At 67.3% G+C, this 14,374-nt stretch overlaps 3 protein-coding genes across 5 annotated transcripts in view; 2 read left to right on the top strand and 1 right to left on the bottom strand.

The window, feature by feature from the left end:
* EFS (embryonal Fyn-associated substrate) overlaps nt 1-5,364 on the top strand; it is a 7,830-nt gene extending 2,466 nt beyond the window's left edge. Inside the window, exons 2-8 of one of the 3 annotated variants that reach the window (XM_089774270.1) lie at nt 1-98; nt 205-288; nt 406-885; nt 1,874-1,972; nt 3,602-4,118; nt 4,158-4,572; nt 4,680-5,364. The exon at nt 1-98 is cut by the window's left edge and continues 139 nt beyond it. In XM_089774270.1, coding sequence (XP_089630396.1) covers nt 1-98; nt 205-288; nt 406-885; nt 1,874-1,972; nt 3,602-4,021 — 1,181 coding nt within the window. In that variant the 3' untranslated portion in view covers nt 4,022-4,118; nt 4,158-4,572; nt 4,680-5,364. Of the gene's footprint in view, nt 99-204; nt 289-405; nt 886-1,873; nt 1,973-3,601; nt 4,573-4,679 lie in introns of all 3 variants that reach the window. The other 2 variants (XM_089774269.1, XM_089774271.1) reach the window with 2 other exon arrangements.
* Nucleotides 5,365-6,555: 1,191 nt separating this feature from the next.
* PABPN1 (poly(A) binding protein nuclear 1) lies at nt 6,556-9,351 on the bottom strand. The gene is made up of 7 exons (XM_075916795.2): nt 9,195-9,351; nt 8,596-8,710; nt 7,572-7,639; nt 7,380-7,486; nt 7,199-7,286; nt 6,842-6,993; nt 6,556-6,650 (listed from the first exon to the last, which is right to left on the bottom strand). Exons 2-7 carry the CDS (start codon nt 8,675-8,677, stop codon nt 6,611-6,613), a joined length of 537 nt encoding a protein of 178 aa, XP_075772910.1. The 5' UTR covers nt 8,678-8,710; nt 9,195-9,351; the 3' UTR covers nt 6,556-6,610.
* Nucleotides 9,352-10,515: 1,164 nt separating this feature from the next.
* Nucleotides 10,516-13,436, top strand: PPP1R3E (protein phosphatase 1 regulatory subunit 3E). Its single transcript, XM_089774243.1, has 2 exons — nt 10,516-12,736; nt 12,909-13,436. Exons 1-2 carry the CDS (start codon nt 12,308-12,310, stop codon nt 13,377-13,379), a joined length of 900 nt encoding a protein of 299 aa, XP_089630369.1. The 5' UTR covers nt 10,516-12,307; the 3' UTR covers nt 13,380-13,436.
* Nucleotides 13,437-14,374: the final 938 nt, after the last annotated feature.

The raw sequence follows: 14,374 nt of genomic DNA, 5'->3' as shown, positions 1-14,374 counted from the left end.
ACCAGGGCATCGTGCCGGCCAACCGCGTCCGGCTCCTGCCCGAGCCGGGGCCCCCCGACCAGCCCCGGGGCCGCCGCAGGGAGGCAGAGGAGCAGGAGGTGAGGAGCCAGGGGTCCCCCGTGGCCCCCCCAGAATCCAGCCAGGGAGCCCAGCCTGGCCTAAGCACCAAGGCGGCCGGGCCTTGACCCCTCCTGCCCCCCCCAGGTGTACGTGGTGCCCCCGCCGGCCCGGCCCGATGAGATCTACGAGGTGCCCCGTGGGGCCCGGAGAGAGGGGGACCCCAGCGAGGTGAGCACAGGGGAGGGGAGGGGAGGGGGGCATGGGGTGGGGGAGGGGGTGTCCGCAAGCTTGGGGGCGGGGGGAGGCGCCAGGTTCTGTGCCTTGATTTCCCTTCTCGCCCCCCAGCTCTACGACGTGCCCTGCTCGCTGCCCTGGGACGCTGCCCTCTCGGGCCCCTACGACGTGCCCCCCCCGGCCAAGCCGCCGGAGGAGGGGGGGGAGCGGGAGGAAGAGCCGGCCCCCGTCTACGCCGCCCCCTCCAACCTGCGCCGGGCGTCCGCCCTGCTCAACCTCTACGAGGCGCCCGAGGAGCTGCTGGGGGGGGAGTACGACCTGCCGGGCCCCCCCGGCGCGGAGGCGGGGCCGGGGGAAAGCCTAGGCGAGGGGGGGGGGCGCCCCCGGCTGCCCTCGGCCGAGAGCCTCTCGCGCCGCCCCCTGCCCGCCCTGCCCTCCCCCGGCCCCCCCCGCAAGGCCAGCATCCAGGACCGGCCGCTGCCCCCCCCTCCGCCCCGCCTGGGGGGGCTGCCGGGGGGGCTGGGACCGGGGGAGGGGCACGACTACGAGGGGATCCGGCTGGCGGAGGAGTACGACTATGTGCACCTCAAGGTGAGCGGGGCGTGACCTCTGACCCCAGCCCCGAACTTTGACCCCAACGCCAGCCTATGACCACTGACCCCAGCCCCGAACTTTGACCCCCAACGCCAGCCCATGACCGCTGACCCCAGCCCTGAACTTTGACCCTCAACGCCAGCCTATGACCTCTGACCCCAGCCCCGAACTTTGACCCCCAATGCCAGCCCATGACCGCTGACCCCAGCCCCGAACTTTGACCCCCAATGCCAGCCCATGACCGCTGACCCCAGCCCCGAACTTTGACCCCCAATGCCAGCCCATGACCGCTGACCCCAGCCCCGAACTTTGACCCCCAACGCCAGCCTATGACCGCTGACCCCAGCCCCGAACTTTGACCCTCAACGCCAGCCTATGACCGCTGACCCCAGCCCCGAACTTTGACCCTCAACGCCAGCCTATGACCGCTGACCCCAGCCCCGAACTTTGACCCCCAACACCAGCCTATGACATCTGACCCCAGCCCCGAACTTTGACCCCCAACGCCAGCCTATGACATCTGACCCCAGCCCCGAACTTTGACCCCCAACGCCAGCCTATGACATCTGACCCCAGTCCCGAACTTTGACCCTCAACGCCAGCCCATGACCTCTGACCTCAGCCCCTGAACCCTGACACAAGACCCGCCCCCAACCTTCAACAGTGGTGCTGGCCTCGCCCCACCCTGACCCCCACACTAGCCTATGACCTTTGACCCCTGACCTCTAAACTTACCCCTCATGCTGGCCCCCCAACCACCAGCCCCTGAACCTTGACCTCTGACCCCCCAACCTTTGATCACAGGGCTAACCTCTGACCCTAATGCTGACCTCTGACCTTGCCCCTGGCCTCTGACCCAACCCTAATGCCCGAGCCTGACCTCCGACACTGGGACCTTGACCCCAAACCGGGCCCCAGGAGCCCCCCCCGTCCCCCAGCACTGACCTTTGACCCTGGCATCGACCCCTGACCTCTGCCCTTGCAGGGGACAGACAAGCTCCAGCCCCCCACCCCGGAGCACGACCCCCCCGAGGAGGCGGCCAGCCCCAGCCCCCAGCCAGAGACCCCCTTACCGCTGGAGGAGGTAGGGGGGCCCTTTGCGGACGCCTGGGGAGGGCCGGGGGGTCACATTCTCTGGACGGGGGGGGTCACATTCTCTGGACGGGGGGGTCCCTTTCCCTGGGAGGGCCGGGGGGGTCACATTCTCCGGACGGGGGGGTCCCTTTCCCTGGGGAGGGCCGGGGGGGTCACATTCTCTGGACGGGGGGGTCCCTTTCCCTGGGGAGGGCCGGGGGGGTCACATTCTCCGGACGGGGGGGTCCCTTTCCCTGGGGAGGGCCGGGGGGGTCACATTCTCCGGACGGGGGGGTCCCTTTCCCTGGGGAGGGCCGGGGGGGTCACATTCTCCGGACGGGGGGGTCCCTTTCCCTGGGAGGGCCGGGGGGGTCACATTCTCTGGACGGGGGGGTCCCTTTCCCTGGGAGGGCCGGGGGGGTCACATTCTCTGGACGGGGGGGTCCCTTTCCCTGGGGAGGGCCGGGGGGGTCACATTCTCTGGACGGGGGGGTCCCTTTCCCTGGGAGAGGCGGGGGGGTCACATTCTCTGGACGGGGGGGTCCCTTTCCCTGGGGAGGGGCGGGGGGGTCACATTCTCTGGACGGGGGGGTCCCTTTCCCTGGGGAGGGCCGGGGGGGTCACATTCTCTGGACGGGGGGGTCCCTTTCCCTGGGGAGGGGCGGGGGGGTCACATTCTCTGGACGGGGGGGGTCACATTCTCTGGACGGGGGGGTCCCTTTCCCTGGGAGGGCCGGGGGGGTCACATTCTCTGGATGGGGGGGTCCCTTTCCCTGGGGAGGGCCGGGGGGGCGGGGGGGTCACATTCTCCGGACGGGGGGGGTCCCTTTCCCTGGGGAGGGCCGGGGGGGTCACATTCTCTGGACGGGGGGGTCCCTTTCCCTGGGAGAGGCGGGGGGGTCACATTCTCTGGACGGGGGGGTCCCTTTCCCTGGGGAGGGGCGGGGGGGTCACATTCTCTGGACGGGGGGGTCCCTTTCCCTGGGGAGGGCCGGGGGGGTCACATTCTCTGGACGGGGGGGTCCCTTTCCCTGGGGAGGGGCGGGGGGGTCACATTCTCTGGACGGGGGGGTCCCTTTCCCTGGGGAGGGCCGGGGGGGTCACATTCTCTGGACGGGGGGGTCCCTTTCCCTGGGGAGGGCCGGGGGGGTCACATTCTCTGGACGGGGGGGTCACATTCTCTGGATGGGGGGGTCCCTTTCTCTGGGGAGGGGCGGGGGGGTCACATTCTCTGGACGGGGGGGTCCCTTTCCCTGGGAGGGGCGGGGGGGTCACATTCTCTGGACGGGGGGGTCCCTTTCCCTGGGAGAGGCGGGGGGGTCACATTCTCTGGACGGGGGGGGTCCCTTTCCCTGGGGAGGGCCGGGTGGTCACATTCTCCTGGACGGGGGGGTCCCTTTCCCTGGGGAGGGCCGGGGGGGGTCACAGTCTCTGGATGGGGGGGTCCCTTTCCCTGGGGAGGGCCGGGTGGTCACATTCTCTGGATGGGGGGGTCCCTTTCTCTGGGAGGGCCGGGTGGTCACATTTTCTGGACGGGGGGGTCCCTTTCCCTGGGAGTGGCGGGGGGGTTCCGGTTTCCCCGACGCCTGGGTCCTTGCCGCTGGCCCCCCCGGCGCTGACCCCCCCTCCCATCCCGCAGGCGCCCCCCAGCCCCGCGGACACGGAGCTGCTGCAGTTCTACGCGGGGCAGTGCCGGGCGCACGCCGACGCCCTGCTGGCTGCAAGCCAGGCCCTGCTGGGCAGCGCCGGGGCGGGGCAGCCGCCGGGCGCCTTCGTGCCCCACGGCCGGGCCGTCATCGTGGCCACGCACAAGCTGCTCTTCGTGGGCGACGCGCTGGCGCGCCGGGCAGCCTCGGGCCCACTGCGGGTCCGCCTGGGGGCCGCCGCCGGCGCCCTGGGCCAGGCCCTGCGGGGGGCCGTGCTCTCGCTCAAGGGGGCGGCCCTCAGCTACCCCTCGGCCCCCGCCGCCCGCCTGCTGGGCGAACGCCTGGCCCAGCTCTCCCGCCATGCCCAGACCTTTGCCGGCCTGCTGGGCCGCCTGGCGCCCGCCCAGCCCTGACCCTGGAGCACCCGGGCCCTGGGCACCCACAGGCGTGTGCCGGGCGGGCCCCGATCCTGGCGCCCATCAGCCCTGGCACCCATGGGCCCTAGCACAGGCTGGGCCCTGACCCTGGTACCCATGGGCCCTGGCACAGGCTGGGCCCTGATCCTGGTACCCATGGGCCCTGGTACCCGGTACCCATGGACTCTGGTACATGCTGGGCCCTGACCCTGGTACCCATGGGCCCTGGCACAGGCTGGGCCCTGATCCTGGTACCCATGGGCCCTGGTACCCGGTACCCATGGACTCTGGTACATGCTGGGCCCTGATCCTCGTACCCATGGGCCCTGGCACAGGCTGGGCCCCAATCCTGGTACCCATGGGCCCTGGTACCCGGTACCCATGGACTCTGGTACATGCTGGGCCCTGATCCTCGTACCCATGGGCCCTGGCACAGGCTGGGCCCCAATCCTGGTACCCATGGGCCCTGGCAGACACTGGGCCCCAATAGAAACTGGGCCCCAATACCCATGGGCCCTGGCATAGGCTGGGCCCTGATCCTGGCACAGGCTGGGCCCTGATCCTGGTACCTATAGGCCCTGGTACCCGGTACCCATGGACTCTGGTACATGCTGGGCCCTGACCCTGGTACCCCTGGGCCCTGATCCTGGCACAGGCTGGGCCCTGATGCCCACAGACCCTGGGCGACCTCTGATCTCTAGCCCCCAGGCCCCGTGCCAGTGAAACACAGCCTCTGACCCACCTGTTGACCCTGTATGACCTCTGACCCCCCAATGCCAATGGGCCTTGGATGACCTCTGGCACACCCACATCCCAGGCCTCTGGGTCAAAGAAACTCCTGACCTCTGACCCTTGCCCATCAGCCTGGTACGACCTTTGACTTCTCACACGGTGCTTATGCCTCCAAACACGATCCCCTCGTGACCTCTGACCCCAGCTTAAGGCCCTCCCAGGCCAATGAACCTGTGACCTCTGACCCCTGGTGAGTTCCGACCCCCACTTTATTGGGGGGAATCCTGGTACTATTTATATTTCAGGATCTGGACTTGGGGGGCAGAGGGCCCCATAGCTGCTATGGGGCTCAGGGCAATGCCAAAGCCCTGACTGCAGGTAGGGGGTGGAAGAAGCGCCGCCCCCCCCCCCCCCGCAGCAAAGGGGGAGAGGGGGGAGAAAGCAGCCAACTCCAGCCCAGAGGATCATGGGAGAACGGCCAATGCCAAGAGGCAGCAGGAGTCTGCTGTGAGCGAGACCCCACAGCCCCTCCCCCAGGAACAGGCGGGGGGGGGCTGCTCTCAGGAATATTTTCTATGTTTGTAAATAATAAAGCAATGAGAAACCCCCCCATGGCTCTGTTCCGCTGCTGGGGGCCCACAGCCCCCCCCCGCCAGGCTGGACCCAGCAACCCCCCGGCCCTGGGAGGGAGCCAGGTGGCCACTGGAAGCCGCGGGATCTTGTGCCCCAGCTAGAACGCCTGGGTCCCCGGACAGGCAGGGTCTAATGCTTAGGAGAGGCGCCAGGCAGCCCCCCCCCCCCCGACCCCAGCAACACCCCTCCCAACAAACCCAGGGGGCCCCACCTTCCTGCAGGCCCCAAGCCCCCTCCAACGGGCCCTCCCTCCTGGGATCCCTCCCTGGACCCCAGCAGCCAACCTCAAGGGCCCTTTTCACCCACCCCTCATATGATCCCCATTCCCACCCCCCCCAGCTCAGGGCCCCTCAGTGAGTTGGGGGAGGCCAGGAGGGCTTCAGCCCAGCCCCTGGGCAAATACAACTTTGATCCCTACGAACCCAGGAGTGCTGGTACCTGCTCCCCCGCCCCGGAGTTCTGCCCCCACAAATCACCTCACCCCCTTTTCTTTCTTCCAAAAAACATCTTTTATTTTTTTTCCACCCTCATAACATTTTTTTTATTTTTTCCCCCCTCCCCCCTGCCCTAGCCCCACCCCCCAGCCTGGAAATTAAAATAAAGGGGGGAGGAAATAGCCCCCCCCACTCTGCGCCCCCCCCCATATTTAATCTGGTCGCAAGAGCTTCGTGCGGCTCGACAATTCCTTCAGGCTAAAGCCACCTGCAAAGATAAAGACACTGAAATACGGCAGGTAACAGCCCCAGCCCGGATGGAGGGAACGGAGAAGGGGAAAGAGCCGGGCGGGGGCAGAAGCGGCAGGGCCGGGGGTGTGTCCTGCCCTGCGTGGGGAGAAGAAAAGGAAAGAGATGGGAAGATCCGGTCGTGTCCTGAACAAGGGAGCCCCGGGCGGAGAAAGGGGGCGCAGCTGAGACGGGATCCGGAGGGAAGGGGGCTGAGGGGGGATCCGGAGGGAAGGGGGCGCCCGGAGCGAGACGGGGAGAAGCGACGCGCCGGAGGAAGGACCCAGGCGGACAAGCGATGGGGCCGCCCGCAGAGAGAGGGGGAGCAGAGGAGGAGAGAGAGGAGGACCCTGCTCAGAGAACCAGCCTGGCCCCGGTCAGCCCCGCCCGCCCACCGCGCCCCACGGCTCGCCCCCACGGGGCTGCTCCAGCACTGTCACATTCTTCTTTTTTTTTTTTTCTTTTTTTTTTTCCTTTTCTTTCCCAAAAAACACTTTTTTTAGTAAGGGGAATACCATGAGGTTGCTCTCGCCCGGCCCCTGCAGAGGAGAGAAGAAGGGAACGAGTTAATAAGCCGGGGGGGGGGGTGAAAGGAAGAGACAATACAACCAAAGAACCGAGGTGTCCTGGCTCCCAGCCCCTCCCTGCTCTACCCACTACCCCCCACTCCCCTCACAGAGCCAGGAGAGAACCCAGGCGTCCTGCCCTGCGCCGGCCCGGCCCCCCAGACCTGTATGAGCGTCCGCGGGGTCGGCTGTTGAATCCGCTGTAGAACCGGGCCCGGGAGCTGGTGTAGCCAGAACCGCGCCCTCGGTACCGGGCCCGGGGGAAGCCTCGGTCTGTGGTGCTGATGCCGGGCCGGTTGGTCCGTTTGGGGATCACCTGGGGGGCAGAGGAGGAGGGTCGGAGCACCCCAGGGACAGGGAGAAGGAGGACCAGAGGAGAGTTGGTTGGTGGGGCAGGCTCTGGGGGGCAGAGACAGATCTCTGGCTGGTACAGGGCTTTGAGGCAACGCTGCTGTGGGCCTGGAGAGGATCTGAGCCCAATCTTGGGGCTCAGGGCCCGGGTTTCGGGGTGCAGGACTCACCTTGATCTGTCGCCCCCTGAACAGGGATTCATCTAGCGCCATGGAGGTGCGTACAGACTCCTTGTCGGAGAACTCGATGTAGGCAAACCTGGGGGTAGGGGGATCCCACGTTAGACACCCCAAAAGCACAGGGACCCAGCCACCCCTCCCGCCCCAGGAGAGCCCCCGAAAGCTCACTCACCCTTTGGGGTGCCCGCTGTATTTATCGCACAGGATGGTGACGCGGTTGACGGACCCGCAGCCGTGGAAATGAGCTTCCAGCTCTTCAGCCGTCGCCCCATAATCCACCTGGAAAAGGGGGGCGTGGGCTGAGAAACAGGGTCCCTGGAACCCCCCAAACCTCCCCCACCCTCATCATGGCTCCTCCACTTACATTGCCCACGTATATGGACCGAGCGTCCGCCTCCATCTTTTCCTCTAAGGACATGATGACAGGCCCAGCTGTGAAGACAAAGCGGGGGGTTAGTGAGAGGGAGGCTGTACCCCAAATCTGTCCAGGGGCCCCTCCCTTTTTCAGAATAGGAAGGGGAGCACCCCCTTCCTGCACTGTCTTTACCTGGCATAACTCATGTGGCTAGATGCATAAACAATTGTGTTTATATAGGCCCTACGCAAACAACCCAATAGGGCAACATTTACGTAGGACCTACCTAAATGATTCCGAGCACAGGAGTGTGGCACTGGGAGGCCCCAGAGGGCTGAAGGGGAAGGATGGTCACCATTTACACAGAACCCACACAAATGAACGGCCGGCGTTTACAAAATGTATTTATGTAGGTCCTACAAAAAAAATCCAACAAGCACAATTCCCATGTGGCTCTCAGCATTGCCACCCCCCAGAAGTCTGAAAGAGAATGGGGGGGGGAAGCTACTGGTTACATAGGCCCTACACAAACAGAATTGTGACCCCCAAATGTCTCCTAGATTCACCACCCCCACAGTCCAAAGGGGGGTACTGGGTACTTAGGTCTTACACAAAGAAGATGGTGGCGTTTAGGTAGGTCCTACACAAAGAGCTTTCAGGAGGCCATAATTCCTCAGTGTCTCTAGACTTCCCAATACACAAGGGGCTCTCAGCTGGAATTGGGGGCGGGGTTATTGTTTATGCAGGCCCTACAGAAATAAAATAGCAGCATTTACCCAGGTCGTCCTGTGCCAAATGCGCCCCAGAGCAGGGAGGCTCCCAAACACAGAGAATTCCCCACCACTCACAGGGGCCCAGGAGGAAGAGCGGGGGAGGGGAGGAAGAGAGTTCCTGTTTACGTAGGACCTACACAAATAAAATCATGGCTGTGCTGCTCACAGGCGTGCCCTGGCTGCGCCACCCGCAGAGGATCCAAGGGGATTTCTGGGGGAAAGGGGGAAATTAAAGAGGACACGGGGGGGGGGGTCCTCACCATTGCCTGGCGGGGGGCTCATGTTCATCTGCTTCTCCACCTCATTCTGCAGCTCCTTCAGCTTCTCCGCCTCCTCCTCCATCTCCCGCACCCGGGCTTTGATGGCCTCCAGCTCCTGGGAGGCACGGGGGTCAGCTGGGGGGGCCCCCCACGGCTGAGACTAACACCCCCCCTTGACAACCCTCGCCAACATCCCCCCTCAGCGCTGCCCTTAGTCCCCCCTTGCGGCTCTGCCTGCTGCCCAGCCCCCCAAACTCCCTGAACGCTGACCCACACACAACCCCTCTGCCACTGAATCTCCAACCCCCTATCCTGGCCCTCCCCACCCAGATCCCGTGCTAGATCCCCCCCACACAGGGGGCACTTCTCAGTTGTGCCCCACCCCGCATTCCCCCGCCCCTCCCCCTTAACAAGCACTGCCCCTCCCCCAAGCCCCCCGCCCCTCCCCCACCTACCAAGCACTGCCCCTCCCCCCAAGCCCCCGCCCCCTCCCCCACCTACCAAGCACTGCCCCTCCCCCAAGCCCCTGCCAAGCACTGCCCCCTCCCCCAAGCCCCCCGCCCCTCCCCCACATGCCCCCTGCCCCTCCCCCCGCTCACCGGGTCCTCGATGGCGGGGTCCCCGGGGTCCCCCTCGCCCAGCCCCGCCTCCTCCTCCAGCTCCTCGGGGGGCGGTGGGCGGGGCCCCCCCGGGCCCGGCGCGCGGGGCGGAGGCGGCGGGGGGGGGCGGGTGCGGGGGCCCCCCCCGGGCGCCCCCCCCGGCCCGGCCCCCCCCGTCCAGCAGCAGCTCCCCCCTCGTCCTCCCCCTCCCCCCCGCGCCGCACGCGCGGCCCCGGCTCCGCCCCCAGCGGCGCGGGGGGGCCGGCCCCCCCCTCGGGCCCCTCCCCCGCCCCGCGCGCGCCCCCGGCGCTGCCCCGCGCGGCCGCCGCCACCGCCGCCGCCATAGCGCCTGCTGCTCTGCCCGGGCCGCCGCGCCGCGCGCCGCTCCTCATTGGCCGCCGCCGCCGGGCCCCGCCCCCGCCGCCGCGCGCCATTGGCTGCCGCGCGGGGCGGGCCGGCGGGGCCCCCGGAGCTCGCGCGCCATTGGCGCCGGCGCCCGTCCGTCAGCGGGCGGCCGCGTCCCCGATTGGCGGCGAGCGGCCGAGGCCGGCCGGCGTCCCTGATTGGCTCCCGAGCCGCCTGGTCTCCAGCGCCATTGGCGGAGGAGCCCGCCGGTCCGATTGGCTGCGGCGCGAGATCCTGGCGGAAGGGCTCTGGGGGCTCGCGCGCCATTGGTGCCGACGCCCGCCCGTCACCGACACGCTCGAAAGTGATTGGCCGCCTTCGGGGGGGGCCAACCCGACGCCTTCGATTGGCCGCCGGCCCGCCATCACTCCAACGCCATTGGCGCATGCGCCCGCCCCTCATTGGCGCCCGCCGCTGGGATTGGCCGGAGGCTCCAGGGCGAGGCTAGCGCCTTTGATTGGCCCAGCGCCGCCTCACCCCCCCCCCCTCCGGCGCGCTGCCTCCTGATTGGTGGGGGCTGTTGGCCCCGCCTCGCCGCTGCGACCCCTTCCGCCCGAGCCGCTGATTGGCTGCGCAACGGCCCCGCCCCTCTGACCTTTGACCCGCCAGCGTTTGACCCCCCTGGCCCTCATTTAACCCCGGAAGTGCCCGCTAGACTGCCCCGACCTTTGAACTCTGATCCTTGACCCCCGCCTCCTCACCCCTGCCCCCACCCCTCACCTGCCAGGGCCCCTCTCTCCCCTTCCCAGCTCTGCCCCACCCCCACCCCCCCAACCCTGTCCCCTCCTGACCCCCACCCCTGCCCCCTCCCCCACCTCCCACCTGCCCCACAGCCCCCACCCCCCTCCCAACCCCCACCCCTCATTCCTGCCCCCCAACCCTGCCCCCTCCCCCACCCCCCATTCCCACCTCCCTCCTGCCCCCTCCCCCCCCATTTCCTGGCCCGCTTCCCAGGATCCATTAGCTGCCTTTGGTCTCATCAATTATTGATCCCAGATTGGAGCATTTTCGGCCCTTTGGCTCCCCGGCCCCAGACTGCCGGACGCCTGGGTCCCTGCCAGGTTAACTCTGGGAGGAGCCTTTGCCCCGCCCCGGCTGGTAAAAAGGGGGATCCCTGGGCACAGGGAGGAGAGGAGGCTGGGCGGAGGGGACGTTACGGTAACCGCCCCATCCACTTTGGACATGGAGGGACACTAGAAAGGGAGGGGTGGCTGCCGGAGGAAAGAGGAGGAAGGAGAAAGAGACGGAGAGCGCGCCCGGGCGAAGCCACCTCGGAGCCACAGAGCCCAGCCGGAGCAACCAAAAGACGGATGGCAAGGAGAGAATGAGACAGCTGCGGTGGAGAGATCGAAGGCAGCCCTGAGAGAAGAAGAGAGGAAAGCGGCAGACAGTTGCAGCGGGATCAGAGGAAAGAGGAGGAGACGGCGCAGGAACGACAGAACGAGAGGCACCCCGGACGGAGAGAGAGAGACCACCAGTCCCTGGCAGAACATGGAGAACAAACCAATCTGGCTGGCGTGAGAGATTCGGACTCTGAGGAGGAAAGGAACAAGCAGGCAAAGGCCAACAGATAGAAGACGGCAGGGGCCAGACGGAGACGGAGCCTCAGAAACTCAGGAAGGCGGAAGGCAGTGAGTTAGGTGTAGGAGAAAGCGCCCCGCCGGAGCAACAGAAGGAGAATTTTTGGAAGGAAAAAACACAGAAGATTGTGACAAGCAAAAGAACGAGTCAGATCTCAGCAGAGAGAGAGACTCGGACCCTCCAGAAGAGGCAACGGTGGAAGGCAGCAACAAGGAAGCGGTAGAACAAGCCGCCGCCATGACGGAGCAATAAAACAAGCCACAGCCCAGATGGACTGAGCAGCAGAGTGGACAGAGAGCCAGCAGGATTCAAACCCCAGATAAAGCAACAGAGCAAGCCAGAGCCCAGGAGTGATAGAATGAGTTGGCTCCCAAACAGAGCGACAGAACGAGGCAGGGCCCAGGCACAGCGGTAGGACTCAGCACCTGGGTGGAGTGATAGTGACGGCCAGATAAAGCGATGGAGCCAGGCAGGGCTCAGACTGACAGTTAGAACAAGGCCCAGACGGAGTGAGAGAAGGACTTAACGTCTGGACAGAGCAATACAATGAGGCAGGGCCTTGGCCAGTGACAAAAGGACTCAGCCTCCAGGCAGAGCGACAGAACGAGGCAGGGGCTGGGACGGTCGCAGGGCTCAGCCTCCAGGCAGAGCGACAGAACGAGGCAGGGGCTGGGACGGTCGCAGGGCTCAGCCTCCAAGCAGAGCGACAGAACGAGGCAGGGGCTGGGACGGTCGCAGGGTTCAGCCTCCAGGCAGAGCGACAGAACGAGGCAGGGGCTGGGACGGTCGCAGGGCTCAGCCTCCAAGCAGAGCGACAGAACGAGGCAGGGGCTGGGACGGTCGCAGGGCTCAGCCTCCAAGCAGAGCGACAGAACGAGGCAGGGGCTGGGACGGTCGCAGGGCTCAGCCTCCAAGCAGAGCGACAGAACGAGGCAGGGGCTGGGACGGTCGCAGGACTCAGCCTCCAAGCAGAGCGACAGAACTAGGCAGGGGCTGGGACGGTCGCAGGGCTCAGCCTCCAAGCAGAGCGACAGAACGAGGCAGGGGCTGGGACGGTCGCAGAAGGACTCAGCACCCGGGAGGAGCGACACAAGAAGCCAGTGCCCACGCGGACCGAGCCAGGCCCCATGGCGCGCGCCCCCCCGCCCGCCAGTGACATCCCACGCAACCTAAGCTACATCGCGGGGCTGTACGAGCGGGCATATTACCGCACGGTCCGGCCCAGCCTGGGCGACGACTCCGACTCAGAGGCCGAGGGGCGGGCGCGAGGGCCCAGGCCGCGGGGACGCCAGGGCCGGGCGGGTGGCAGAGGGGGGCACCGGCGCCGCAGGGCCCGCTCTGCCCCGGCCGGAGGGCCTGGGGGGGGCTCCCGCAGCCGCAGCCCCGGCGCCCGCAAGCGGGTGCGCTTCGCCGATGCCCTGGGGCTGGAGCTGGTGAGCGTGAGGCGCTACTGGCCAGCCGAGCTACCCCAGGTCCCGGAGCGTGTGCACACCCAGCTGCGGCAGGACACCCTACGCCACTTCGCCCCCCTGCGGCCCCTCTTCTCGCCCAGCCAGGTAACGGGGGGGCAGGAGAAAGTAGGGGGGAGCATACGGGAGGAGAAGACAGTGGAGGGATGTGCACAAGAGTTGGGGGGCAGGTCCCCAGTAGGGGGCGTTGGGCTCCAAGGTGGAAAACTGCACATTCACTTTCTCTTTCTTTTTCTCCCCCCACCCTGGTTTTCTCCAGGACCCCCAGGACCCACAGGCAGGGCGCCTGCCGCTGGCACCGTGTTTCCGGGACCCGCTGGGACTGCCGGACTTCGGGGCACGGCTGGGGGCGCAGGGCGTGTGCCTCGAGGGGGTGCGAGCCGGGGGGCTGGGGGTGGCGGGGACCCTGCGGGTCCTTAACCTGGCCTACGAAAAGAGAGTCAGCGTCCGCTACACCTGGGATGGCTGGGCCAGCTACCGGGAAGCCCCCGCCGCCTACGCCGGGCCCCCCGCCGGGCTCCTGGCCGGCCCCCCCTCCGACCGCTTTGCCTTCCGCCTGCCGCTGCCCCCCGGGGGCGCCCTGGAGTTCGCCCTCCACTGCCACGTGGGGGGCCAGGAGCTGTGGGACAACAACGAGGGTCAGAACTACGTCCTGCGGGGCGGGGGGCGGGCCGAGGGCCCCCCCAGCCCCCCACGAGATGGAGAGGGTGGCTGGATCCACTTCATATAGCGGGGTGCACAGCCATCCCCTCGTGGAGAAGAGACTTCACGGGGAGGCCCCACTTGCAGCCTCCAGATCCTCTGGGGGATCTGTGCGGGGGGGGGGAGGAGGGTTCGAAGTTTAGGGCCCTGTGGCCATGGGGGCAGGAACGGGGGTGGGGGGGATAAAAGGGGACTCGCGGGTTGGGCTAGGATGGGGGCGGGTGCAGACCAAAGACATGCCCCCTCCCATCGGTCACCACCCCCTGCCCTATGGCACTGCACCCCTACTGCACACATCAGTGAGCCTTCAGGGAGAGAGGTGTCAGCATCTGGCAGGGGCGGGGCCACGGAACGCTGTTAATTTGTGGAACTCCCTGCTGTGGGACAGGGCTAGGACCCACCTCCCCGCAGTACAATCAGGAGGGGGTTGCACTGCCCGGCTGGCTGGGCCCATGGGGCTGATCTGAGTGGGGGCCCCTCTCTGCCTGGCCAGGGGCCTGCTGGGGAGCAACAGGAGGGGGTAGATGATGGCCCCGTGTGTGGGGGGCAGGGAAGTGTCATTTTCCATGGCACTTTGGCCCAGACCCCAGGTCTCAGCATCCAAACCTCCTAGGACACATTTGCCCCCTGGGAGTCACACACTGACCCCTTGCCTGGGGGCGCGGCCCCAGTATCACAGGGGAGGGGGAAAAGCCCTTCCAAGCACTGCCACCGGCCTGGCCTCTCTGCATGGCCTGACCCCAGCTGGGGCCACCCTTGCCCCCCATTCCTGCCCCACCAGTGCCCCTCACCCCCGCCCCACAGCCCTGCCCCACCGGTGCACCACAGCCCCCCCACCTCACAGCCCTGCCCCACCAGTGCCCCTCACCCCCGCCCCACAGCCCTGCCCCCCCGCCCGGTGCCTCCCACCCCTCCTCACAGCCCCGCCCCACCAGTGTCCCTCATCCCCGCCCCACAGCCCTGCCCCACCGGTGCACCACAGCCTCCCACCTCACAGCCCCGCCCCACCAGTGCCCCTCACCC

This window comes from Pelodiscus sinensis, chromosome 30 (assembly GCF_052426305.1).
Source record: "Pelodiscus sinensis isolate ZL-2025 chromosome 30, ASM5242630v1, whole genome shotgun sequence".
In the NCBI taxonomy this organism is placed as follows: Eukaryota; Metazoa; Chordata; order Testudines; family Trionychidae; genus Pelodiscus; species Pelodiscus sinensis.
This window is presented reverse-complemented; position numbering and strand designations above follow the sequence as displayed.

Coding starts and splice junctions, on each gene's coding strand:
- PABPN1 (XM_075916795.2), bottom strand. CDS start 8,677: ATGGAGGAGGAGGCGGAGAAGCTGAAGGAGCTGCAGAATGAGGTGGAG. Junction 7,287..7,379: donor TACAGCGGGCACCCCAAAGG/GTGAGTGAGCTT, acceptor CCCTACCCCCAG/GTTTGCCTACATCGAGTTCT. Junction 6,651..6,841: donor CCCCGCGGACGCTCATACAG/GTCTGGGGGGCC, acceptor TCTCCTCTGCAG/GGGCCGGGCGAGAGCAACCT.
- PPP1R3E (XM_089774243.1), top strand. CDS start 12,308: ATGGCGCGCGCCCCCCCGCCCGCCAGTGACATCCCACGCAACCTAAGC. Junction 12,737..12,908: donor CCCTCTTCTCGCCCAGCCAG/GTAACGGGGGGG, acceptor GGTTTTCTCCAG/GACCCCCAGGACCCACAGGC.